We start from the raw sequence: 27,021 nt of genomic DNA on the forward strand, positions 1-27,021 counted from the left end.
CTAAACTAACCAGAAACTTGCTAAACTGTGAAAGCACATCTTAAATGGATTAAGAACTGGCTAATTAACAGATCTCAAAATAGTTGTCAATGGTACATCAGCATCAAATGGGGGTGTTTTTGGTGGGGTTCTGGAGAGATCAGTTCCAGGCCCAATGTTATCCAATACTTTAAGCAATGAGCTGGAAGTAAATATAAATTCACTGCTGATAAAATTTACGGATGACACACAGACTGGCAGAGTAGTGTATAATGATGTGGAGAGGGCAGTCATACAGATCTGGATTTCTTGATAGGCAGGACTCATTCAAACAAAATGCATCTTAATATAGCCAAATGCAAGGTCATACATCTAGGAATAAAGAATGCAGTGATTTTGAAAAGGATCTAGCAATCATACTGAGCAAACAACTGAACATGAACCCGCTGTGCAATGGTGTGGCAAAAATGACAAATGCAACTTTGGATGTATAAACAGAAGAGTAGTGAATAGCGGTAGGGAAATGATTTTATTTCTGTTTATGGCACAGTTAGGACCAATACTGGACTACTGAATACAGTTCTGGTGTGCCCATTTTAAAAAGGATGATGAAAAATTGCAGAGAGTGTAGTTAAGAGCCATCAAAATGATTCAAGGACCGGAGTCCTGCCGTGAGAGACTTAAACAGCTCATTGTGTTTAGTTTATCAAGAAGAAGACTGAGAAGAGACTTGATTACAGTGTATAAGTACCTTCACAGGAAGAAAAGAGTGGGTACTAAAAGGCTCGTTAATGAAGAAAGGCATAACAAGAACCAATGGCTAGATGTTAAAGCCAGACAAATTCAAATTAGAAATAAGGCATAACAGTGAGGGTGATTAACTATTGGAACAAACTACCATGGGAAGTGGTGAATTCTCCATCTTGAAGTTTTCAAATCAAGACTAGATGCCTTGCTGGAAGTTATGCTTCAGTCAAACACAAGTTATTGGGCTCAATATAGGGGTGACTGGAAGAAATTATATGGCTTGAGTTATACAGGAGGTCAGACTAGATGATCTAACAATCCCTTCTAGCCTTAAAATCTATTACATTTAAATTCATTCTTCAGTCTATACCATAGCTAAGGAACACAGGTCCAAAGAGGAGTGAGAAACCTCATGGAGGTACCAGGCTAGCTACATACTTAATCAATGTTAACTATCCTGACAAACTCCAAAGAGGTCAGTAGAATTATACTGATATAACTGACAACAGAATTTACCCTGGTATATTTTACAGAATCTGTTTTTTTTGGTTTAAATTTTGTAATAAATATGCATCCATCTCACTACAACACTTTTCTATGGCATGTGTGAACAGGAATTCATGAATGACAGAGATGTGGTTGTACCATATTTGGGCTGGAATTTTCAAAAGTGCCCCAGTGACTTAGGGGCATCTCACTGAAAGTCAAAGGGACTTGTGCTCTTCATCACTTTGCTGTTTTTGGACCATCCTACACCAAAAGCCCATGGAAGTCAATGGGAGTCTTTGATTTACCCTTAATCTACCATGAGATTATGATTGGCAGATATATGGCTCAGTCTGGACCCACATTGAGTAAAGTCAATTATCAAATAGACATGAAGTGAATGCAGTACTGGTTTTGAGTTGGATGGGCAGACCTTCATGCTATAGGGTGGGGAGACAATAGCTCTTCTCCTGACAATGCTGATGCAAATGAACCTGGAATTCAGTACTGGGCAACTCCCTGTCAAGAAAATTGACAGTGTGAGAGAGTTCAGAGAACAAGCAACAAAAATAATATTGAAGTTCTTGAGTTGACTTAGACTGAAGGAGGTAATTACCTATAGCTTGGCTAAGAGGTGGCTCCTAGAGAACATAATCATCTATGGATATCTGCAGGACAATAGCACCATGGAGAGCGATATTATTAAGGCTGGTCTGAGGAGGTAAGTAATAATTGGAGATATATCCATCTACTAGAACTGGAAGGGACCTTGCAAGGTCATGAAGTCCAGTCCCCTGCCTTCACTAGCAGGACCAAGTACTGATTTTTGCCCCAGATCCCTAAATGGTCCCCTCAAGGATTAAACTCACAACCCTGGGCTTAGCAGGCCAATACTCAAACCACTGAGCTATCCAGGAGTTGATGCCTAACACTAACTGTTAGATTGATCTTATTATTTGCATTACTGTAGCACCTAGGCATCCTAGTCATGGACCATGACCCCATTGTACTAAGTGCTGTACAGACCCTCAACTCAAAGATGACCCCTGCCCCAAAGAATCTTTTAGGCTCAGTCCTCTGTCCTTCGCTGTCCTCTCTCTGCCCATTTAGCCACAGAAAGCAGGACAGACTGGGCACACAGTCCTTGCTCTTCCGCTCTGATCAGAGTAGGTCTATGCAGCTGTGCAGGTCACTTTGGAAATCAGGCTGTCCATTTTGGTGCCTAGATGTGGACCCAGAAGCTGACACTTTAAGCACCTAATTTTGAAAATCTCAGACAATGACTCTACTCCCTGTTCTGTTATCGCATCCTGTGTGACATTGGGCAAGTTGTTTAACCTCTCCGGGTTTACTTATCCTCCAGTTTGTACCAGTGGCTTTAATGGAGCTATTTTTGATTTACCTCAGGTGAGATGAGAAGCAATTGTGCTCTGTGCCTCAGCTTCGCCATCTGTAAAATTGGGATTAAACCATTTCCCTACTTGACAGTGGTCATGTGAGGATAAATTCATTAATGTTTGTCAGACACAAGCGTGATGGAGGCCAGATACCTGGGTTAAATATGGTTTAAGAAGAAACTAAAAAGAAGAAATCTATGCACGTGAGGCTGGAGACTGTTCCTTGCATATTGGGCAAATATGAGCTGTAAAACAAATGCATTCAATACATTTGTGAAAAAAATGTTATGTTTTTAAATGCCTTTGTAAGACACAAATTAATTAAATTTAATGTAATATACTTTCCCCCACCGGACAATTTACTTTCGCTAAGTGATAAGTGATAAGTAGTTGTGAGTGTTTAACCTGCATCAAAGACAAAACCAATTTAACTCCTTTCACTTAGCTTGCTTTGGCAGTACAAATCAGCACCGCACAGCCAGAGAGTGGGCATTTTTTTGTTTGTTTGCAAAACAAATATTGTAAGTAGATCTTAATGCACTGGCAATACGTTATTGCCCTGGTAATGGTCCAAAGCATTAATATATACTTGAGAAAGTATATTTCCTTTCCAGATGGCAAAGGTTGGCTCAGAAATTACACTCAGTAATTGAATAATAGAGTCTTACTTTTCTTGACCTTGATATGCAAGCAAAAAGCCTATGCTGAGGATTGCATCAGGGTTAGGAGATGCACACCTGTCTCCTGAATAAGCACAATGCACAGGAAACTAACGAGGGACCTTATTAAAAGTCTTAGAAACAGACCATAATATTAGTAATTCCGCTGTACCAGAAGTCCATTGAAAAGCAGAAAATAGGGGAACTCTCCCAATAGAGTTTATAATGGACCAGATTCTACCACTCAGCACCTTTCTCTGCAAGAATTCCCATTGGTGAGCTAGGAGGGCAGGTCCTAGTCTGCTCATATTGCTCTCTATATGATTTTATAAAAAAATATGCTAATTAGTGTGAATATAATATAACTGGAATATGCTTCATGCAAAAGGGGTTTGGAAAGGTACCATTACAAAGCTTATAATCCTATTTTCTAAATGGGGGAGAACTAGCTCAGTGGGTTGCACATTGGCCTGCTAAACCCAGGGTTGTGAGTTCTATCCTTAAGGGGGACATTTAGGAAACTGGGGTAAATATCTGCCTGGGTATTGGTCCTGCTTAAAACAAGGGGCTGGACTAAACAACCTGCTGAGGTTCTTTCCAACCCCAATGTTCTATCACTTTTGTATCTGAAACTAGAAATATGAAATATAACTCTGAGGGCCTATTGTAATTATGCAAAGTGTGGGCCACAAATGGTGGTTTGGAATCTTGATGGCTCCCATTAACCAGGACAATTGTCTGTAGCTGGCTCTATTTAACTTGTAAGTCTTCCTATATACCTGTGCTCTGGCAAGTGGGTAATGAAGTCTAATAGTGACATGTGATCATGTCACCTGACCTGGAATCCATCTTTAACCTGGTGCTTTTCCATTGAGAAGGAGTGGTGGGAACCCAGAGAGGGACAAAGGATTCCTGCTTTATGCAAAAGATATATAAGTGGGTGGAACAGAACAAAGGTGGGCAGCCATCATGAGGAATCCCCTAGCTACCACCTGAGCTGGAACAAGGGCTGTGCCAGGGGAAAGGATTGTGCCCAGACTAGGAAGGCATCCAGTCTGTGAAAGAAACTTATTGAAACATCTCTGAGGGTGAGATTTTTATCAGAATTCAGTTTTATTACTGTATTAGGCTTAGACTGGTGTGTTTTATTTTATTTTACTTGGTAATTCACTTTGTTCTGTCTGTTATTACTTGGAACCACTTAAATCTTACTTTCTGTATTTAATAAAATCACTTTTTACTTATTAATTGACTCAGAGTATGTATTAATACCTGTGGGGGGGGGAGGTAAACAGCTGTGCATATCTCTCTATCAGTGTTATAGAAGGTGAACAATTTATGAGTTTACCCTGTATAGGTTTTATACAGGGTAAAATGGATTTATTTGGGGTTTGAACCCCATTGGGAGTTGGGCATCTGATTGTTAAAGACAGGAACACTCCTGTAAGCTGCTTTCAGTTAAGTCTGCAGTTTTGGGGCATGTGGTTCAGACCCTGGGTCTGTGTTGGAGCAGACTGGCGGGTCTGGCTCAACAAGACAAGGTGTTGGAGTCCCAAGCTGGCAGGGAAAGCAGAGGCCGAAGTAGTCTTGGCACATTAAGTTGGCAGTTCCCAAGGGGGTTTCTGTGATCCAACCCATCACAAGCACCTAATTCCACAAGTCATGCCATTGTCTCCAATGGGATTATATGTGGAGTTAGGTATTATCTAACATGAACAAGGGAATCAAAATGTGACCCTACGTAACAATACTTGGTAAGCATGATGGCTGGGCAAAGAAAGGCCAGTGACAATAATAAATCTTTGAACCTTTGCCCAACTCTTAGAATCAAACGCTAAATAAATCTTTGAGCTTTTTAAAATGCTCAGATCAATCGATTTCCCTTCCAGTTTTCATCTTGGAACAGAAGGAGACGACTCTCTAGACATCTTGTAAGAAAGCCTGCTCTCATGAGATTCTCAGCCTAGTTTTTCAAACACATGAGGCTCAGATGAGCATGTGAACTTTTGGATGCTTATCTGAACTGAAACCTAACTGCAGCCCTTTGGAGCTTCACTCGTCACTAGTGGCTATGTCCAGTCTCAGCGGGTGAGGAATTGTAGATGCAACATCACGCCCCTTTGAAAATGAACTGCATTTAACTCACATGTGCTAGTCGATCAAATCTGGCAAAGAGTTCATTCAGCATTCGGACCAGCTCCTGTGCTGACAAGGTTGTGGAGAGGTTGGTGAAACCTTTAACATCTGCAAAAAGAATGCTAAACAAAGAAAGGGAAAGGATATTAATATTTCAGTCCATTTCTGCCAGTAATTGGCATGATAAATACAAACAGTAATCCTGTGTATAGTGATTAATATGGACTCTGCATATGTGAAAAAGCAAGAGGCAAATAGCCAACGTCTGGCCAGGGTGTAATTTAAGGAGAGTGGGAAATTCATTAGCTCAGACACAGGGAGGGTACATTTTAAAGTTATTCTGTCTTTGCTGTGGGCCTTACTCACTGGACTATTTGCAGTACAAAGAACTAGTATTAAAAGTACTAAAATATGAGAACAAAAGTACTAAAAAACTGCTTCATGAAAGAATGTTATAGTAAACTTCATACTTTGTGTTTCTATAGGATCTTTCATCAGAGATCTCATATAACTTATAAAGCACTAACTAAACCTCTATATTTAGCATAATTATCCCATTTTATGAGTTAGGAGACAGAGACACAAGGGGGTTAAAGCCCAGATCCTCAAAGATAGTTAGGTGTCTAACACCCATTGAAATCAATGGGAATTAGGCACCTAAATACCTTTGAGCACTGGGACCTAAGTGACTTGTCCAAGGTTTTGCAGCAAGTCAGGGTGGCAGAGCTGGGAACGGAGGGTACAGAGAATGGTCTAATGGATAGAGCACTACTCTGGGACTTGGGAGACCTGGGGCCATCTTCTGGGTCAGCCACAGACTTCCCGTGTGACCCACAGAGGTGTTGTGAGGATAAAATCCATTAATGATCGTGAGGTGCTCAGATGCTATGGTGATGAGGGCCATATAAGTTGATAGACAGAAACCCAGAAGTCTTGACTTCCAGTCTTCAGCCACTAGTTGACTCTGTTCCTCAATATATAGACTGGAGCTTGTCTGTGTACACTGTCTTTCTTTCTGGGGGGCACAGAGATAGCTTGACACACTTCATCCTTCGAGGCAGGTCTTCAGGTCTAGCCAAATTCTGCTCAGTGCTAGACTCACATGGGGGAACATAGGTTACCTGATGACTCTCCAATGCTGGGGCTCTCAGCCCTGCTCTGATATGTGCTCAGGAGCCAACAGCCCAAAGGGCCATTTCAGCAACCAGATATGGACAGAGCAAAAAAAGGATGGACCCCTGTCCTCTATTCCTACAATAACAACAACCTTACATTTAAGTGTGCGGGGAGGGAAAAGGCTTTAACAGTGCTTAGGCACGCACAGACACACTTACTCAAATAGTCTGTTGTATCTAAGGCTATGTCTACACTACAACCTATGTCGGCATAACTTATGTCACTCCGGGGTTTGAAAAAACACCCCCGATCAACATAAGTGATCCTGTGCACAGTACTTCTCCTGACGACACAGCTTGTGCCAGTCACAGAGGTGGTTTTATTATGCCAACAGCTTTCTCCCATCGGCATAGAGCAGGGGTCGGCAACCTTTCAGAAGTGGTGTGCCGAGACTTCATTTATTCACTTTAATTTAAGGTTTTGCCTGTTTTTTAATGTTTTTTAGAAGGTCTCTCTCTATAAGTCTATATTATATAACTAAACTATTGCAGTATAGTAAAATAAACAAGGTTTTCAAAATGTTTAAGAAGCTTAATTTGAAATTAAATTAAAATGTTGATCTTACACCACCGGCCCGCTCAGCCCGCTGCTGGTCTGGGGTTCCGTTTACCTAGGCTGGCAGTGGGCTAAGTGGGGCCTGCGGCTGGGACCCCAGCTGGGAAGGGTCTGGCAGCCAGAACCCCAGACCAGCAGCGGGCTGTGCGGGGCCAGCGGCCGGGACCCCAGACCGGCAGCGGGCTGAGCGACTCAGCCCACTGCCACTCAGGGGTTCCATCCGCTGCCTCCTGCCAGCCGAGATCCCGGCTGCCAGACCCGCTCAGCCCGCTGCCGGTCTGGGGTCCCAGCCCTGCCCTCAAACAGTGGGTACCTACCTTCTCCCTGGTTCTGGCCCATTCTCTTCCTCTCTCTGCACTGAGCTGAGGGTGGGAGTGCACTGAGCACAGGGCTGGGGGTGAAGGGTCTGCCCAGGAGCTAGAATGAGGGAGGGAGCTCAGGGATGTGGGGCACTTACCTTGGCAGCTCCCATTTGGTGTGAGGGGTGCAGGTGGGAACGTGGGGGTGGGGGTGCAGGAGCTCCTGTTTGGTACTCCAGGTGTTGGTGAGGATGTGGGGAGTGCAAGAGTCAGGATGTGGGGGGTGCATGGGGTGGGGAGCTGGGTATGTGCAGGGGGGGTTGCAAGAGTCAGGGAAGAGGGCTGGGGGCATGTGAGGGGGGTGCAGGTGTCAGGGAGGGGGTGCTGGGTATGTGTGGAGGTGCCAGAGACAGGGCTGGGGTCGTGGTGGGAGAGTGAAGGAGTCAAGCAGAGGGCTGGGTGTGTATGAGGGGGGTGCAGGTGTCAGGGCAGGATGGGGCTGGGTATGTGTGGGGGTGCCAGAGTCAGGGCTGGGGTCATGAGGGTGTGTGTGAACGAGTCAAGCAGAGAGCTGGGTGTGTATGAGGGGAGTACAGGGTTCAGGGCAGGGGTCTGAGGTGTGTGCGGGGCTGTGGGGCTCAGGGCAGAGGGCTGGGTGTGTGTGGGGGGGTCAGGGCAGAGGGCTGGGGTGTGTGTGTGTGGGAGTTAGGGCAGGGGGCTGAGTGTGTGTGGGGGGTTAGGGAAGGGGGCTGGGTGTGTGTGTGAGGGGTCAGGGCAGAGGGCTGGGGTGTGTGTGAGGGGGGTTAGGGCAGGGGGCTGGAGGGGATATGCCCCTAATCCACCCCCCCCAAGGCCTTGCCCCCGCTTCTTCTCTGCCTTCGCCGGGAGCAGCAAGCACGCTGATTCTGCTCCTTCTCGACCCCCTCCCTTGCAAGGGCCATCAGGGAGGGAGGGATGGAGAGGTGGAGGAGGGACAGGAACCCAGCACACTGTGGGAAGAGGCAGGGGAGCCATCAGGACCAAGCTTCTACCCCTTGACCCTGCCCCCGCAGGGGCGGGGAGCGGAGGACGGAGAAGAGCAGGCTGGGCCGGGCTGGGAAGGATTTTTAATGGCACGTTGCTGCCTGCCAGGACGCTGCTGCCTGCCATTAAAAATCGGCTCACGTGCTGTCTTTGGCACACATGCCATATGTTGCCGACCCCTGGCATAGAGCGTCTTCATCAGATGTGCTGCAGCGGCGCATCTCCATCAGTACAGCTGCACAACTGCAGCATTGTACATATAGATGTGGCCAGAGATGTAGAATAAGAATTTCCCTCCAATTTCTGATCTATGTATGCCAAAGCACAGAATTTGGAAGACAAAAACAAAAGACAAGGAAAGCAAGGATTTGTTTGGAGAAGAAAGTAAAATTCAGCACAGAGTGTTTCAACTTGGCCCAGAACGGCAAATAATTTGAAGCAGACTTCATTAAAACTTTATAGTAAAATAACAATCAGTGGTGCAGCTTGAGATTTAGCAAAAAGTAACCCAGCTGAAGAGCTTCAGTATGTTTGTTGAATAACTAAATGCTACATCCTGACTGTTGCAAAAATCAGATTATGATCAGGAAGAAAATAAAATGTGGCTAAGGATAATTCACTGCTTCCCTGGATGCAAAAGCCAATAAAGAAATTGGATGATGGTTACTAAGAGGCTGGAAATCTAAAGCAGGACTTTTCCGAGTAGGTTCTACTGGGGCTCACATAAAAAAAGTGGTGGTGGTGGGGAAACATAAGTAATCAAACAGGAATGAATATTAGAAATTAACCTAAAATATATTGATATATTTAAAAATCTAACATTTTTGTCCCTGATTATCATGATATTTTTACTATGTATTTCAGGGAAAAACCCACTGGGATCTAATTTCAGAGACGCTGAGCACCTGAACATCTCCTTGGCTTCAATGGTTGTTGGAGCACCGCATGGGGAGGCGCTTTGTTGGACGGGTTGCAGAAAAAGAGGAACATACTTGCACATGTGGCAGCTATGTCTAGGAAATAAATGGTTTTGGCAGGAAATTATTAAAGAGATTCATCTTATGACAGAATGCCAGTGTCCTAGAGATCTCCTGACCTGCTTACTTAATGCTCCTGTAAAGGATACACATTTTCAACAGAATTACAATTTAATTTCTTTTTATTGCTAGATTTTGTACTGCACATTATTGGAAAAATGCGAGTCCTCCTCCCGTGGAATTGTGGAGTAGTAAAATATGGGCTGTCTTGTAATGGAAAAGCTTTCACACCAAGTACATATGCAAGAGAAGTGACCAAAAGAGAATAAGTATTTAGAGATTTGGTCACCCTTTCAAATGTACTCAGAGGAGGAGGGCTCCCAAGGAGGATGACCACCCATCCTGAATTGGGTGGGATGGTCCTGAAATGCAGAGGTGAAGTCCCAGAACCGTGCTGAATGATTCTGGGACAGCATTTGTTCTGGATTCCCTGCGGCACTACTCTGTGCCTGCCCAAGGCAAAGGGTCTCTTCCCAGTGGGGGTGAGGTGGGTTGAGTAGGGCCTTAGCCACAGCTCGCCATGAGGCTCTGCCCCCTTCTCCTCCTCTCTCTCCTGATGCCCCACCCCCTGGCCAGGCCAGAAGCCGGAGCTGGGCAGTAGTAAGAGCTGCCCAGGGAGCCCAGGTTGCTGTGGGGAGCCCCGGATCCTCCACTTGCCCTGGGTGGCACATCCCAGGGGCAGGGATATTGACCGGGGCTGCTCTCAGGCATCCCAGCCCACTGTCCAGGGCAGGTGGAGCACCCCAGGCTCCTTTATCAGCTCTTACCATTGCTTGGCTCCAGCCAAGGGGGTGGAGGTTTGGGGGGAAGAGGAGGAGCAGGGGGCGGGGACTCGGGGGAAGAGGAGGTGGCAGGGGTGGGGCCACAGAGGGGGTGGGGCTTATACATGTGTCCTGCTTTTGCCTTTTGAAAAAGTGGTCACTCTACTCCCCAGCTGGCAAGCCAAATCTTTAGCCAGGTTCTGTGAATATTTACGGATACTGAATTAGTGATGTATGATGTACTATAATAATGTTTTATTGCAATTTTGCCTTAATAAAAAGTTTTCTTTAAAAAAAACCCAGCATTGAATAGTTGAAGTCCCTGTTGGCTCATGCAGAAAGAGACTAATGTCTACAGTTTTAAAGCACCCAGTGTTTGCTGTAGAGCAATAACCATTTTCGAGTGGGAGATAGGTGAAATATTTTCATTCTTCATCTCAAAACCTACAACCCTTTACTATCAGTGTTTAAAAGGCGGAGGTAGCATTACCTAAGTAACAACAATCTGTTCCCCATTGGAATTGTTCTACAAAAGCAGTTACTGTAACAGAGGATGAGAAAGGGCAAAAAACTAGATTTTTTATTTAGTGTTGTGTAAGCCTTTTGTAAAGGTTCCTAGTACCTTCAGCCACATCCAATACAATAATATGTGTGGCTTGCTGCCAAGGCCACAGGAGTGGCAGAAAGTTAATTTACACTTTGTAAAAGTTGAACCGGCCCTTCCAAAGTTATATAGGGGCTACATTTAAAATCTAGACAAATGTTTTCCTATTGAATCATATAACTTAATAGGAAGATGTTTATATGATGGGAGTTTGATTACTTTCCTCCTGGTTTGGGACAGACTCACAATAGACATTACGGGCTAAGCTTGATGTTCTAAGCCGGGGGAATCATGTTTGAATCAAAGGGCTTGTCTAGGCAGAGAGCTAGTGTGCGGTGAGCTGAAATATAAATCTACAGCGCATTAGCATGCTGCGTACTAACTGGCTGTGTTGACTCTGTTACTGCACACTAAAAGTGCACTTTGAACTACTCCAGTGTTTTCCAAACCGTGGGTCGCGACCCACTACCGGGTCGCGGCATGTAAGGCACCGGGTCGCATTGTACTGGTCAGCACCGCTGACTAGGATGTTAAAAGTCCCGTTGGCGGTGCTGCCCAGATAAGGCAGGCTAGTGCCTATCTTTTCTGACACCATGCTGTGCCATGGAAGCGGGCAGCAGCGGGTCTGGCTTCTAGGCAGGGGGGCCATGGGGTTCCACACGCTGCCTCCACCCCGAGCACTGGCTCTGCATAATGGATTTCCGGCCAATGGGAACTTGGGGGAGGGGGGTGTACAGAGCCAGACCTGCTGCTGGCCACTTCTGGGGCACAGCACGGTCTATGGTGCACCCCGGCTGCGCCGCTGACCGGGAGCCACTGGAGGTAAGTCCGCCCCCCAAACCCGCGCCCCAATGTCCTGCCCCAGCCCTGAGCCCCCCCAAACCTGGAATCCTTTCCTGCACCCCAAACTCCTCACCCCAGAGCCTACACCCCCAACCCAGAACCCCACACGCCAAACCCGGAGCCCCTCCTGCAACCCAAACCCCTCATCCCCAGCCCAGAGCCCTGACCCACTCCTGCACAACAACCCCCTGCCGCAGCCCTGAGTCCTCCCAAACCCAGAGCTCATTCCTGCACCCCAAACCCCTCATCCCTGGCCCCACCCCAGAGCCTGCACCCCCAGTCCAGAGCCCTGACCCCCTCCCACAGCCCAAACCCCTCATCCCCAGCTCCGTTGAGTAGCGGGCATCAACAATTTTTACTCCACCTTGAAATAGCAGTAGGTCAGTGAGCACTGCGGAACTTTTACTGCATGGTAGCAGGCTCCACATGGACAGTTACTGCGAGGCACTAGTGTGCTATAGATTTACTCTCTGTCCATATAAGCCCAAAGAGGGGAAGAGGCTCTGTACACCTTGGGAGTGAAAGCTAACTATTGTGGTGCAAGTGAACAGCGGTTGTTATTTACTGACTCCCAGTGCTGGCAAGTGCATGCGAGGACTATTCCCACACCATCCCTGAGCAGTAGTTTTGTGTCCACTGGACGGAGCAACTTAGAAAAGAGAGAAATAGGAGGAGGAGAAAATAATCATGAAGAAGCTTGATTGTATGAACACTACAGAGAAGGGCCACTAATATGAGTTCAGGGCAACTACTTGGTAACCCTACACTTTTGACAGGACCCCCCAGTTTCTCAGCTGATTTGTTAGCTTGCAGGGAACAAGATGTTCTCCTTGAGTAGAAGGAACATACGGAGGAAAGTTCATGCTGAACTTCCCACCCATTTGTTGGCAAAGCTTGCAGACCCCCACCTTGTGAGGCTGTCCCTGAATGGGATCAAATAACGCTCTGGCACAGTTTAGTAATGAACAAATAAACATTTCCCTGTGTTGCTCCCATGTGCTAAAAAAAGGCACTGTTCAATTTGAACAGCTGTTGCAAAGGCATCCAACCAGTCTGATAAATTAGAGAAGGCTCTGAAATACTCATCTGTTCAGGAAAAACAAAACTTCCTGGTATTTCAAATAGCTGATTATTGAATTGATCGAGGGGCAGAAACAAAACAAAACCAAGCAAAAAGCCAATACCCCTCTCCCCCCGAAACTGATATCCAGTACAAGCTGAGTTAAAATAAAAGATAGGCACCTTCACTCACCTGACATTCTCATAGCGGTGAATATAGATCTTATGGAACTGGTGCTGCAAGTGCTCATCTTCCACATTGGTCATGTCGTTAATCATCTCTAGTACAACAAATCGAGGTAATACAGAAAGCACCAGCCGTTCCTGAACAAAAGCAAAAAAATACAGGATGGGCCCTTTAGACTGGGTCTGTGTTAATCCTTCACAGCAAAATGACAGAGCTCTGCATTAGGAGCTTATACTGCACGTTTAAACTTTAACTGTTTAAACATTTGAACAGTTTTGCTGGATTAGATCCTCAGTATTGACCACTTTTTAGAAACTCCAAATGGGGTGTTTAACACTCATATGCACATAATTAGTTAATGTAACTGCAGAGCAATATCTATTAACAAGTGCACGGTGAGGCCTGAATCCTGCTCATCTAGAAGTCAATGGGATAACTCACATGAGTAAGAAGAGCAGATCCAGCATAGCTCCATTGACTTCAGCAGAGCCATGACAATTTACACTAGCTGAGAATGTTTAGCTGGCACTCACTATAGAGCATATTTAGCTGGCAACAGCAGCCTAAATTGTGTTACTGATTTGGATGTCTGCAAAAGTCTTATGTGCCATCAGCCAGCCTTTGACTCCAGACTTATCTTCATTAACCTCAATAAGAGATGCTGAAGAAGCTGGATACCAGCTATGAATTGATATGTATTTACAATACTCTTCTTACTCAAAGGACCAGACTACGGTGGGTGTTTGTTCATGTTTGAAAGGGGGAGGGGAAAACACAAGTTGGCTGCTGGCCTTTGTGTCTCTTCTATCGCACTAGTCCTGCTAATAGTGGCCGGGAAGCATGAGACCATAAGTGACAGCTGTTGGCTGAAGGAACAATGCTGACTGGAGCACTGTTGTCCCCAGGGGTGGCTCTAGGCACCAGCAAAGCAAGCAGGTGTTTGGGCCAGCCCATTTGCAGGGGTGGCAGCCGGTACGGATCCAGCCTGGGAGCTGAGAACCAACAGGGGACCTGGGAGCTGTAGTTCCTTGGTTAGCTCCCTGCCTATAGAGCCAGCCCTGGATCAGGGAAAGAACTACATTTCCCAGCATTCCCTTGGCTGCCATCAACAGGAAAGGGAGCGGGAGGGAGTATGGCAGCTGAAACCTCATGCGGCAGCTTGCTGTGAATGGAGAGCTCACTGCTAGAGCAGGGTGGCACTGTGAATGGGGAACAAGTGTGCCCAAGGAGTAGAAGGCTTTGGCCCAGATATCCCCTTCAGAAGACATCCCCAGACTGGATTAGGGATACTGATGTGACCTCACCTTGCAGCCCCCAAAGAAGGAATTGGGTGGACTAAATGGACAGTGCCCCTCTCTCTATCTGAAGCCTAGCAAGGGAGGTATGTGGATCCCACTAGAATTTAAGATGAAAAGTAAGGGAGGGGAGGCTCTGCTGGACCTGGGCGGCTTTAGATACAGTACCAGGCACGTAGGAGGATTTCCACTTCTGAGCCATGGAAGCAGAAATTGATGTTTCTGTTCCAGATTTAGCTAATATTCAGAAAGGGAATCTAGCACCTGCCTTACAGATTTGAACACCTCAAAAATCAGGAGTGCTCAAGCTCAATTTGGGCAGCTGTTACTTCATTTCTCCCAAATCAAATATACGGATCCACTGTAATTTGCTGTAGAAAAAGTAGGATAAAATTGAGCAAGAAATGCTGCCCAGTGTTTTTTTGGACTGGAATTGCTATTTTCAACAGCCATTGCCCTTTTTTTTTTAGTTTTCTTTGTTTAAAAGGAAGACAGTGCTATTGCATTGGCAAATTCCCCATAGAAACAAAGAGTGGAACAAAAGAATAATAAAGGCACCTCAACTTATACTGGCACTAGAAAATGTTCAGAAAAGGGCAACTAAAATGATTAGGGGTTTGGAGAGGGTCCCATATGAGGAGAGATTAAAGAGGCTAGGACTCTTCAGCTTGGAAAAGAGGAGACTAAGGGGGGATATGATAGAGGTATATAAAATCATGAGTGATGTGGAGAAAGTGGATAAGGAAAAGTTATTTAATTATTCCCATAATACAAGAACTAGGGGTCACCAAATGAAATTAATAGGCAGCAGTTTTTAAACAAATAAAAGGAAGTTCTTCTTCATGCAGCGCACAGTCAACTTGTGGAACTCCTTACCTGAGGAGGTTGTGAAGGCTAGGACTATAACAGCGTTTAAAAGAGAACTGGATAAATTCATGGTGGTTAAGTCCATAAATGGCTATTAGCCAGGACGGGTAAGGAATGGTGTCCATAGCCTCTGTTTGTCAGAGGATGGAGATGAATGGCAGGAGAGAGATTACTTGATCATTGCCTGTTAGGTTCACTCCCTCTGGAGCACCTGGCATTGGCCACTGTCGGTAGATACTGGGCTAGATGGACCTTTGGTCTGACTCGGTACGACCGTTCTTATGTTCTTATGTAACTTTTCCTCATTTATGGAGGACAGTCTTATAATATGCATCCAGATATCCTCCAATCACACAAGCTGAAAATTGTTCCACTTTACTGCAGTTCTGTAACCATATGGGAACCAATCCCATCTGTGTTCTGTGCACATCCAAAATTCCTGCTGAATGACCCGCTCTGGGAGCAAGTTACCAGTGACCCAGGGCTGGGGCGGAAGGAGGGTGCAGGTGGGTGTGGGGGAGAGCCCAGGGCTGGGGTGGGGGCAACCAAAATTTTTTTTGCTTGGGGCGGCATAAAACCTAGAGCCAGCCCTGGTAGTCCCCCACCACCTCCAACACTGCTCTGTACCTAATAGGCACAATCTGGCTGTAAATGCTTTGTGGTGGAGGAGTCTAAAGTAGATACGAGAGAGAGAGAGAAAATAACTTTTTAACAATAAAGACATAGGGTAAAATTTTCAAATGAATCTCACTGATTTAGGTGCCCAAGACCCATGTTTCAAGAGTCTCTTAGGCCAAGATTTTCAAAAGTGACTAGTGATTTTAGATGCATTAATTTTGGGGTGCCAAATCTGAGATACATTAGAAGAGCCAGGTTTTCAGAGAGTGTTGAGCACCCAGCCTTTGAAAATTAGTCTCCATTAAGATGCCTCAAATTGAGCTCCCATAGCTAATCACTTTTGAAAACCTTTACATTTTGGCCTTAGGCATGTAGGGGCCCATGTTCCACTGACCTTCACTGAAAATAGGACGTGGGTCCCAACTGGAACACCCGGTTGAAAAGGGAGCCTGGCGGCTCCGGTTGGCACTGCCAACCAGGCCATTAAAAGTGTGGTCAGCAGTGCAGCGGGGCTAAGGCAGGCTCCCTACCTGCCCTGGCTTCGCACTGCTCCTGGAAGTGGCCACCAGGTCCCTGCAGCCCCTAGGTGCTGGGGCGGCCAGGGACTGGGAGGCTCCACGCACTGCCCCTGCCCCGAGTACTGGCTTCACAGCTCCTATTGGCTGGGAACCACAACCAATGAGAGCTGCGGGGGGCAGCACCTGTGGGCACAAAGACCGCGTGCATTGCGCATAGCTGCCTGGCCGCCTATGCACCTAGAGGCTGCAGGGACCTGGCAGCCACTTCCTCTGAGACGTGGTAAGCGCCGCTGGGAACCCGCACCCCAACCCCTTGGTCCAGCCCAGAGCCCCCTCCTGCCCTCCAAACCCCTCATCCCCAGTCCCACCCCAGAGCCCACAACCCCAGCTGGAGCTCTCATCCCCTCATCCCAACCCCTGCCCCAGCCCGGAGCCCCCTCCTGAACCCCAAGCACCTAATAACCGGCCCCATCCAGAGCCTGCACCCCTAGCCCAGAGCCCATACCCTCTCCCACACCCCAACCCACTACCTCAGCCCGGTGAAAGTGAGTGAGCGTGGGGAATAGTAAGCGACGGAGGGAGAGGGGGATGGAGTGAGCAGGGGGCGGGGGCCTTGGAGAAGGAGTGGGGCAGGGGCGGGGCAAGGGTATTTGGTTTGTGTGATTAGAAAGTTGGCAACCCTAGCCCCAAATCACTGAAGCACTTTTGAAAATTTTACCCATAATCTCAGAAAATAAGCCTAACCGTGTAATCAACAATGTCCAATGCTAACTAGTCCGCGAACTGCTCTTGGTAAAAAACAACTCAACACACTCAGCATTTAATATTAATAATTTTTAGACTGACCTAATTGACTAAGAACACACAGGAATAGATTCATCTTTACTATTAGTTTATATAAAATAAAGCAGTTCTAACTGCCCAGCCTCCTGTCACAAATATAAAAAGCAATTCAATGTGTCCATTATTTGGGCTACAGACCCTATCCAGATATTATCCATTGGAAACAAATCTAGTGGCTTATCATAGAATCACAGAAGATTAGGGTTGGAAGAGACCTCAGGAGGTCATCTAGTCCAACCCCCTGCTCAAAGCAGGACCAACCCCAACTAAATCATCCCAGCCAGGGCTTTGTCAAGCCGGGCCTTAAAAACCTCTAAGGATGGAGATTCCACCACCTCTCTAGGTAACCCATTCCAGTGCTTCACCACCCTCCTAGTGAAATAGCGTTTCCTAATATCAAACCTAGACTTCCCCCACTGCAACTTGAGACCACTGCTCCTTGTTCTGCCATCTGCCATCACTGAGAACAGCTGAGCTCCATCCTCTTTGGAACCCCACTTCAGGTAGTTGAAGGCTTCTATCAAATCCACCCTCACTCTTCTCTCTTCTCTTCTGCAGACTAAACAATCCCAGTTCCCTCAGCCTCTCCTCGTAAGTCATGTGGCCCAGCCCCCTGATCATTTTCAATGCCCTCCGCTGGACTCTCTCCAATTTGTCCACATCCTTTCTGTAGTGGGGGGCCCAAAACTGGATGCAATACTCCAGATGTGGCCTTACCAGTGCCAAATAGAGGGGAAAAATCACTTCCCTCGATCTGCTGGCAATGCTTCTACTAATGCAGCCCAATATGCCATTAGCCTTCTTGGCAACAAGGCACACTGCTGACTCATATCCAGCTTCTCATCCACTGTAATCCCCAGGTCCTTTTCTGCAGAACTGCTGCTTAACTAATCAGTCCTCAGCCTGTAGCGGTGCATGGGATTTTTCCGTCCTAAGTGCAGGACTCTGCACTTGTCCTTGTTGAACCTCATCAGATTTCTTTTGGCCCAATCCTCCAATTTGTCTAGGTCTCTCTGGACCCTATCCCTATCCTCCAGCATATCTATCTCTCCCCACAGCTTAGTGTCATCCATGAACTTGCTGAGGGAGCAATCCATCCCATCATCCAGATTATTGTCTTCCCACTGTCAAGACTCCAGTTTAACCAGCTTGTGATCTAAAGGCTCACAAACAAATGTCACCCTGTGTGGAGTGGCTCACAACTATGAGTGCAAACCTCAGGGCAGACTGTCAAGAAGCAGGGCAAAACCCCTAAACTGGCTTATGTTCACTAGTGTGAATTCCTAAAGCATTATAACAGTCTTACCATGGAGTCCCAGACAGTCCCCTTGGGCCTTCTAGTCTCTCTTGCCACCCGGCAAGCTGGACTTTGTGATAGACGATCACTTTACACAAAAAATTATAACAATATTCATCAATATTCAACAATATTCATAACATTCATATTCATTTGGCAGCCTCCGAAACTGTGGAATGGTTTTAGCCCACGAAAGCTTATGCCCAAATAAATTTGTTAGTTTCTAAGGTGCCACAAGTACTCCTGATCTTTTTACACAGCATAGCATCACACTCCTACATATTTCAAAAAATCTAAAAACTAAACACATTATTACAAGTCTAATACCTATTTTTAGTATTACTAACATACAGGCAAGTCAGAGTAGTTTCCAGCTATGCATTTGATAGTGTTCACTTGAAGCCTAGGGACCTTGGCATGAGCTGGAACCTGGTCTATAAGCATCACAGCAGTATATCAGGACAAGGTGAAGAGAAACATGCCGATTCTTTAAGCTGTTTATCACCAAATTTCAGCTGATGACGTTGTTGGATATGAGAAAAGGCCAGGGAATGCCATATACAAACCTGAGATCAGACAAACCCAGAGATGATAATGAGAGGAAGGATGTGCATGAAATATGCCCACCGATGCTACAACTGCTGAGTAAATAGACATAGGGAATCAGGCATATCTGTATGGTTTTTTAAGCAGCTTAGTAATAAATAAATAACTGCCTGACTAAGTAGTCAGTAATTGTCCAGGGCCACATCATGCCTCTAAGACCTGCATGCAGAGGGAATTCCAAAAATGTATCTCCCCTTTCTCACCTGGTAGGGAGGGAGCAGCCACTTCTACAGATTAGTTCTCTCTACTCTGGACATTATGGGAAGGTTTTTTAATGGGTTAGGCATGGGGACTGATCACACTAGGGAGTGGTGGTGAATAACCACATTAAGTGAACATCCTCCCACCAGCTCTCTGGAAAGCACCCTCTCTGGTGAAGAACCATGATGCAATTGCAAGCCCGGCTTCAACAGGAGAGCCAGGGGGATACATTCTCCTGTTAGAATTGATGTCCTAGGACCTGTATGTGAGAAGAGTATTGGCCCAGGGCTTTTAAGGTCTCCCACCACCACAGTGCCTTGTGACTGTGTATTTATAGGTTTCTTTTTGACTTTGTAGTTGTCTCTCCTTTAGATGTGACTGCTCACTGGTGTGAGAGTCTGAGGCTCTAGCAGGAAGGAAGGATGAGGGTGAGGGTGCTAGCCTGGAATTCAGAAGTGCTGCATTCAATTCCCTGCTCTGCCACAGAGCGCCTGTGTGAGCTTGGGTAAATCAACTAACCGCTCAGTATCTCTGTTTCCTGTTTGTAATATTGGGATAATAGATACTTTCCTAATTCCTAGATGTGTTGTGAGGCTAAACGCATTACAGATTATGAGGTAATGGGGGCCACATCAGTACCTTAGATATCAGCATGTGTAGCTGGAACAACAATCGTGTTTGGAAGAAAATATATCCCATTATTACTTTTTGTAAAATGATAACTGTCCAGCATTCTCCTTCCAGGAAGACTGACTTATTAGATAGCAAACAATTCCCAGCTGCACTGAAAACACATTGGGAACAAACAACCTTCAATTCAAACATCTTCAGTTCCACAGGTAAGCTGTACATTTAGCTGCAGAAACTAGAACACATATTATCAATACTTTATTTTGCTCCTGCTGGAAATAATGTGAATAATGTTCCACTTAAGACAGTTGGTCTCTTTTTATCTCCCTGCATAAAATTCTAATGCAGAACATCACTGTCCGGTGCATCTCCTTCTCCAATCTATCCCCTACTGAGTCTGCACCTAGAATTCATTGTTAAACCAGGATGACCTTCAGAATCTACGAGAGCCCAGAGAAACTCAGAGGAAGAAGAAGCCACTCTACAGATGATAATATGTGTCAGTGACTTGACAGACATTCTTACTGAACACCCCACCTGTTGCCTTAGTGGATGGACACTGCAAACTGTGACCTTTATAGAGGTGGGAGTCCACATTTCCACAACTCTGCACTGTTTAGTTTTTCCACCCTTCCCATTCAGAAATCCCAGTATCCTCATTTCCTATTTCAGTGACCAAACCTGCAAAATTATGCAATCAATTTGAATTGCAGGTTCCAGAATGCACCTGTGTAGTGATAGTTCTAATGCAACCCCACCATTGTTAACACAATGTTTCAGGGCTTCTCTGGACAGCAGATTTGGGGTCATTAGCTGATCAAAAGCCAAAATTTTCAAGGAAACAAAAACACTCTTGTCACTTCATGTTCTTAAGATACACTCTAATAGAATATTGTCTTAGTGTCTCTTATTCTCTGAATATTATAACACATGGTAGGGAGGGAGCAGCATGACTATATAATAAAACCCCTTTTTAACTAAATCATATCAGTCTTTCTGGCATCCAGATGATTAAAAAGTCTGACAAATCCTCTGAAGACACTTGCCTTATATTCAAAGCTCTTTCCATTATAAAATTATGTATTTCATTTCCAACTTTATCCTTGTAGAAACAAAATAGTACTTTGAATTCAAAGAAAAAAGAAAAGAAATCAAACAGAAGAGCTGTTTATTACTGAACTACTTACTAGTGCGGTGATAAGAGCAAATAAGAAAAGGACATTTCTTCATAGATACAGAGACAAAGAAATAGAATATTCTTTTTTTCATGACAGGAAATATTTATAAATCTCACTGGTATTCATTTGAGCCATCAAACAGTGGCTTCAGAACATTTTTTTTTATATAAAGGACGCTTCACTTGACACATATTCAGCAAACCAAGAAAAATGTGCCTAACATATTTGATACTTTGACCTTCATAGTACTTATAAAGATAAATTCAGTGGTCTTAGCTGCACATAAAATCTGGCAATGACCCATAAAAAGAGAGATGATAATTTGTATGCCACCACCGTAGTCCTTTACTATAAATACCCCAGCACATGCAGGGATATTGTCCAGATGCCAGCATGAATCCCATATGCAGTTCACACAGTATGCTGTATTGTATGTCATGTTACAGCCAAACATTTTAAAATAACAAAATTATTGCATCTATACATTTTGCAAAACAGTCAGTGATCGATTCCCCTGCATATAAAATCCACCAGCTAATAATGTTTGCGGGCACCATCCTCAGCAGAGGCAAAGTTGGCTCTAAACCACTCTTATGTGACTCGTGACCATGGTCTGGTGGAGGTGCTGAACCAGTCCCATTCTGCACATCAGAGCAGCCACAGGGCTGCTCGAATTCATACTATTTAGAGATCACTCCCTTGGCCAGAGATTGGTGGAGTGCATAGCATGCCATGTACTTCCCTTCTCTCCCCTGGAACGTGCTCTCTCACCTCCATCTAACCTTGTTTTGCCGTCTAGTCTATCCAGCTTTCTTACTTTGCACCAATGCAGCACTGCAAAGAGATCGTGGCAGGTCTAAGGATATAATTTTCTGTGCATACTCTCCTTTATTTAAGGATCTCTCTATGCTCTGCAAACACTGCTATGAACTAGATATTATTATTCCCATTTTACAAATGGGGAAACTGAGGCACAGAATGATCCTGTGACTCCCCCCAAGGTCACATGCAGCATACCAGTGACAGATCAAGGAATAGAATGCAGAGTCCTGAGTCTTTCTGCAGTCTCCTACGCTTTGCTACTGGAACCACTCTCTTGTAAAAATCTGTTCTCTCTGTCTGTCTGTCTCCACTACGTTCCCCTATTCACAATTCTAGTCAGTTACATAGTGGGTGGCCCTTTTGGGGAGAGAGCAATGTATGCCAGATATCTTTTCGGGATGCTCATGCCTCAGAGAGAAACCTAATGGGGAAGTGTCCTGAAAGAGAAGGAAAGGGGACGGGTTCACCAGATCACCTTGTTGCATCCCCTGTTGCTAGCTGAGCAACTGACTAATAGGAGAGTAATAGTAATGATAAGAAGTTTGGAAAGATACAGGGCCTAATCATTCGCGAGAAAAGAAGTAATCACTATCTACAACTACCCAAAGGGATGTTATAAAGGAGACAGGTCTTTTTTATCCTCAGTCCTTTATCCTTTAGCCAGTGAGGGAGGAACAAGAAGCAAAGGACTTAAATTGGAGCAGGAAAATTTTAAGTTAACTAAAAGAAAAGCCTCCCCCAGAAGAACAGTTAGACAAGGGAACAATATGTCCAGGCCAGCAGAAATCACAATCAAAGACCACGCTTTATACCCATCTATTACCAAACTATTAGGGACAGTTTAGGAAGCATGAATTAAATCCTATCACGAGAATGGGAAATTAACTACATGAGTTATTACAGGTCCATTTTGAGCCATACGATGCTAAGATTATTTTTATGCCAGTGTCCACGTACTGTATTATGCATCTGCAATAAACTACACCAATCCCAACATCATCCCTATGGCTGAATTGTAACTTTGGTGAATGGGCATTTCTCCCACTGAAAGTCAGGCCTGCACACTCCAGCACAGAATTTGGCCATTTGTATTCACAACCAAGTTCAACATCTCCCTGCTGAGTAATTAATACCCTTTAAAAATGTTTCCTACAGCCCTAATTAGCAGAAAGATCAGATCCTAATCTTGTGAGTAAAAATTCATTTGTAGAGATGAATAAAGGAACAAACATCAACAAATATATTAATGGCATGGGCCCTGCAGGAGGATGCCAAGAGGAAGTTAAACCCCACTGGGTTCCCCTGTGGAATGAGTAAGGGATTCAACCCAGAGAGCATGCTATCTGCACCAGCCCCCTCCAGGCAGCACAGCTCCAACACAGTCATGCTGCAAGAGCTTCTCCTGGCTGCTAGGACTTCCTTCCCTTTCTCACCCTCTTCTTCATGGGCAGTTCGATGGCAGGGTCAGCACAGATCAAGGGAAAATTAGAAGGAACCTTTAGTCCCAGTCAGATTTTCCCCCTCCTTATTGCCAGTTCATATCAGAATTTCCCTCTCTGCGTTTCCATTCACACCAACCTGCCCCATATCTGTGAACTCAAGACCATAGATTAGAGGTGAGACTCTAGTAGGGAAACCACTTCACACTTGCAGTCTTTAAGACTCTTTTTGCCATGACCAAATTTGCTTAAAAGAGGTAGTTAATAAATATCACAATGTAGGTTTACTTACCTTAAGCCTCTAGGTCAATAGAATAAGTAACCTTAACCTTTCCAAAGTACATTTGCCCATTTTACATTTTAGAAACAAGAAAAATTAATCATTTATGAAAGAAAAAGTAGCTATTTTCACAATAGCTTTAATTTTCGAAAACCTTTATGGAAAAAGGGAGTAATCAACTCTCATTATAGTTAGGGACTCTGAACTGAAATTCTCACACTCTTACTTCATCTAAAATGGATGGGCTTTTTGTAGCACTTCTTTACAATGCACTATGAAGACAATAGTAGGTGATTAATGGGATACAGAAGGAAAAGCGATATCTTATATGATCTGATTTGTGAGTTTACAAGGTTGTCTATTCGTTTTTATTATGTGCTGCTGCAATATGAGATTACAAGACATATCAACTCGCCTTTATTTTGGATTCAGCTAGTTAGCATTCCAGTGATTCAGTACTTGGCTGCATATGTATACTCTTAGAGAAACACAGCGCAGTGCTGGAGCCCCTAATTACATTTTTTTTGTTTGGGGACTTGACTTGAGAGTCTTTTGAAATATGGCAATTTGTGGCCTTTTCCAAAGCAACCGGGGTTTATAGGAGTTTATGCGCAGTAGCCTTAATACCGTGTATAGTTAATTAAAAGGTGCCATGGAAAATGTTATTGTTTCAAGGTGAGACGACACAGTTTCTCCCACCATTTTTCCCCCTTGTAGGGGGAATATGTTATTTGATAGTTTCCTAGGTAGTGGAGTAGAGAATGGCATGAAGTAGTAAACACAGGACATACTGGAGGAGAGTATGGCACATGGCTGCCTTTTCATTAAGTTTTTAGTTTTGTCTAATTGGCTCCTCTTTGTCTGACGGAGGCTAAAAAGGAATGGCTGATAAGTGCAAATAGCTAGTATAATATTATGAAACCCTGACAGGTCTTGGTGATTAACATTATATCCTAAGTGTTGCTGTAATTCAAAGAAGGTACCTTTCAGTTTGGTCATTTGGTTATGCACCAATATAGCTTGCAAAGTTTATTTATCAGGGTGTCCTCTTTGGAGCTGGAGCTCCCTGTAAGGCAGAAGGCTCCCTCTAGGGATGGAAGCTTGTGTTTTTATACCTTAAAAGTGATATATTGACCTGTAAACACTGACTTTGTCATGTAGCATGCTGGTAAACAAAGTGCACTGACCATTGTTGTGGAAGGACATTTTTGTTGAGGTAACTGTAAATACTGTTGTGTTCTGTTTTTACACATACGGTCCAGCCACTAGAGGGTGACACAGAGACACACCATGTAAAGCATAGGCTACACAATAATATACATTGTTGGGGTGAAGTTAATGTTTATTTTAGATACTGTCCAAAATTGTTATACTCCATTGGAGACAGTGTATTGCAAAGGAAATTTTACATAATTTTTAAGTAATGTTCATGTGTTTCTACCTACCCTCATAATACATTCTGGTGTGATAATTTGTTGGATGATTTTAGAGGATAAAAACAACTAGGAAAAAGAAGTACTTCTGTGACAACGCAGGCAATTCTGACATATCACCCAGACATATCTTCTGACATATCACCCACTGGGCACTATAGCCTTGCCTTAATAAAATTTAAAGTATACAACAAAAAATAGAATCCCACTGTAAAAAAACAGATCTATTAAGGCTTCAAAAATCTGCAGCACTTAAAATTCCTCTTCTTGTACAGATAATTAGGATAAACAAATGTTTCTCATCCTGCTTTTCATTTTATTTGGACATGAGCGGAGTTCCCTGTTACAAAGTCAATCCATATTCCCGACTAAAAGAAAATAATGGTCCCTTCTTACTTTAACATCTATGAATCTATATCTCACACCACTCCTTGACCTTTCTAGGATTGCTTTGATCCTGTTGCTGTTGAATGCTCATATAATTATTCTACATTGTTTGTATTCTTCATTCATTTAGATTTTAGATTTCCCCCCCCATTTTGTTATTTTCTTGCTGTTTAAAAAATTACCAAGCATCTTGGATAATAAGTACGTTCCTTAAATAATATCAGTTACTGCAGCAAAGAACAAGAAAAGTGACAGAAATAATGATTGGATGTCATTTCTTTTGCAGCCTAATATCATAGAATCATAGACTATAGAAATGGAAAAGACCCCATAGGTTATATCCTACTCTCTCCCTGCCAAAGCAGGAATACTCCCTATTGTTTATTTATGTGTTTTGTCCAATCTTGTCCAACAGGAGGGAGGGATAGCTCAGTGGTTTGAGCATTGCCCCTCCCGCACTCTAAACCTAGGCTTTTGAGTTCAGTCCTTGAAGGGGCCATATAGGGATCTGGGGCAAAAATCTGTCTGGGGATTGGTCCTGCTTTGAGCAGGGGTTGGACTAGATGACCTCCTGAGGTCCCTTCCAACCCTGATATTGTATGGTTCTGTGATCTTAAATATCACAAGCAACAAGGCTTCCAACATTTTCGATGAGAGGCTTTTCCATGGGCTAACAGATTTCACTACCAGAAAATTTTCATAGAGTTTAAGTCTGGAAGTGACATTTATATCATCTAGTCTGACCTCCTGTATATCACAGACTGCTACATTTCACCCAATTATCCCTATGTGGAGGCTGAGCATGTGAGCAAGACTCACCAGCCAAGCATCTAGGATTCCTGTTCCACTTCCAAGCACTGATCCCCCATCTCATAAATCCATAGAGTTTAAGGCCAAAAGGGACCATTAGATTAACTAGTCCAGGGATCAGCAACCTTTGGCACATGGCTTGTTAGGGAAATCTGCTGGCAGGCCAGTTGCTTCCCTGCAGCGTCCACAGCTTTGGCTGACTGCAGCTCCCACTGGCCGTGGTTTGCCATTACAGGCCAATGGGGGCTGCGGGAAGCGGTGCGGGCCAAGGGATGTGCTGGCCGCCGCTTCCCGCAGTCCCCATTGGCCTGGAACAGAGAACCACGGCAAGTTGGAGCTGCGATTGGCCAAACCTGCGAATGCTGCATGTAAACAAATCATCCTGGCCCACAAGCAGATTTCCCTGATGGGCTGCATGCCAAAGATAGCCGATCCCTGAACTAGTCTGATAATAATCCTGCTTAGACGTATTCAAGACACATCTCAAACCAAACTTCTTTCTGATATGCTAAATTGATTGCACTCTTTAACTCTCTCACCATTGGGCATTTTCTCCAGCTTCTGAATAATTTTTGTGGCTCTTTTCTGCACCCTCTCCAGTCTCCAGCTGTCCTATTTTAAATGTACTGTCTTAATTTCATCCTATTATTTCACTTTCACTGATAGCATGCAAGATCCTATGGTGTTAATGACAAATGTTTGCCAACCTTTCTGCCATCTCCACTATTTGACTAATTCTACTGACACTGAATGCTTCTTGATATTCGGCCCAAGACATATAATTTCTAGATTCCTGGTCTGACTCCTGAAGACATGTGGACTTACCTCAGCTCTCTCTGCCCCCAACAT

At 44.5% G+C, this 27,021-nt stretch overlaps 1 protein-coding gene across 1 annotated transcript in view; it reads right to left on the reverse strand.

Moving 5' to 3' along the window:
* Window positions 1-27,021, reverse strand: part of ADCY8 (adenylate cyclase 8) — a 183,028-nt gene that overhangs the window by 91,787 nt on the left and 64,220 nt on the right. The window contains exons 3-4 of the mRNA XM_039527353.1: window positions 12,955-13,085; window positions 5,415-5,526 (exon numbers count right to left, since the gene is read on the reverse strand). Of these exons, the coding sequence (XP_039383287.1) occupies window positions 5,415-5,526; window positions 12,955-13,085 (243 nt within the window). The remainder of the gene's footprint in view (window positions 1-5,414; window positions 5,527-12,954; window positions 13,086-27,021) is intronic.

Source organism: Mauremys reevesii, linkage group 2 (assembly GCF_016161935.1).
Source record: "Mauremys reevesii isolate NIE-2019 linkage group 2, ASM1616193v1, whole genome shotgun sequence".
In the NCBI taxonomy this organism is placed as follows: Eukaryota; Metazoa; Chordata; order Testudines; family Geoemydidae; genus Mauremys; species Mauremys reevesii.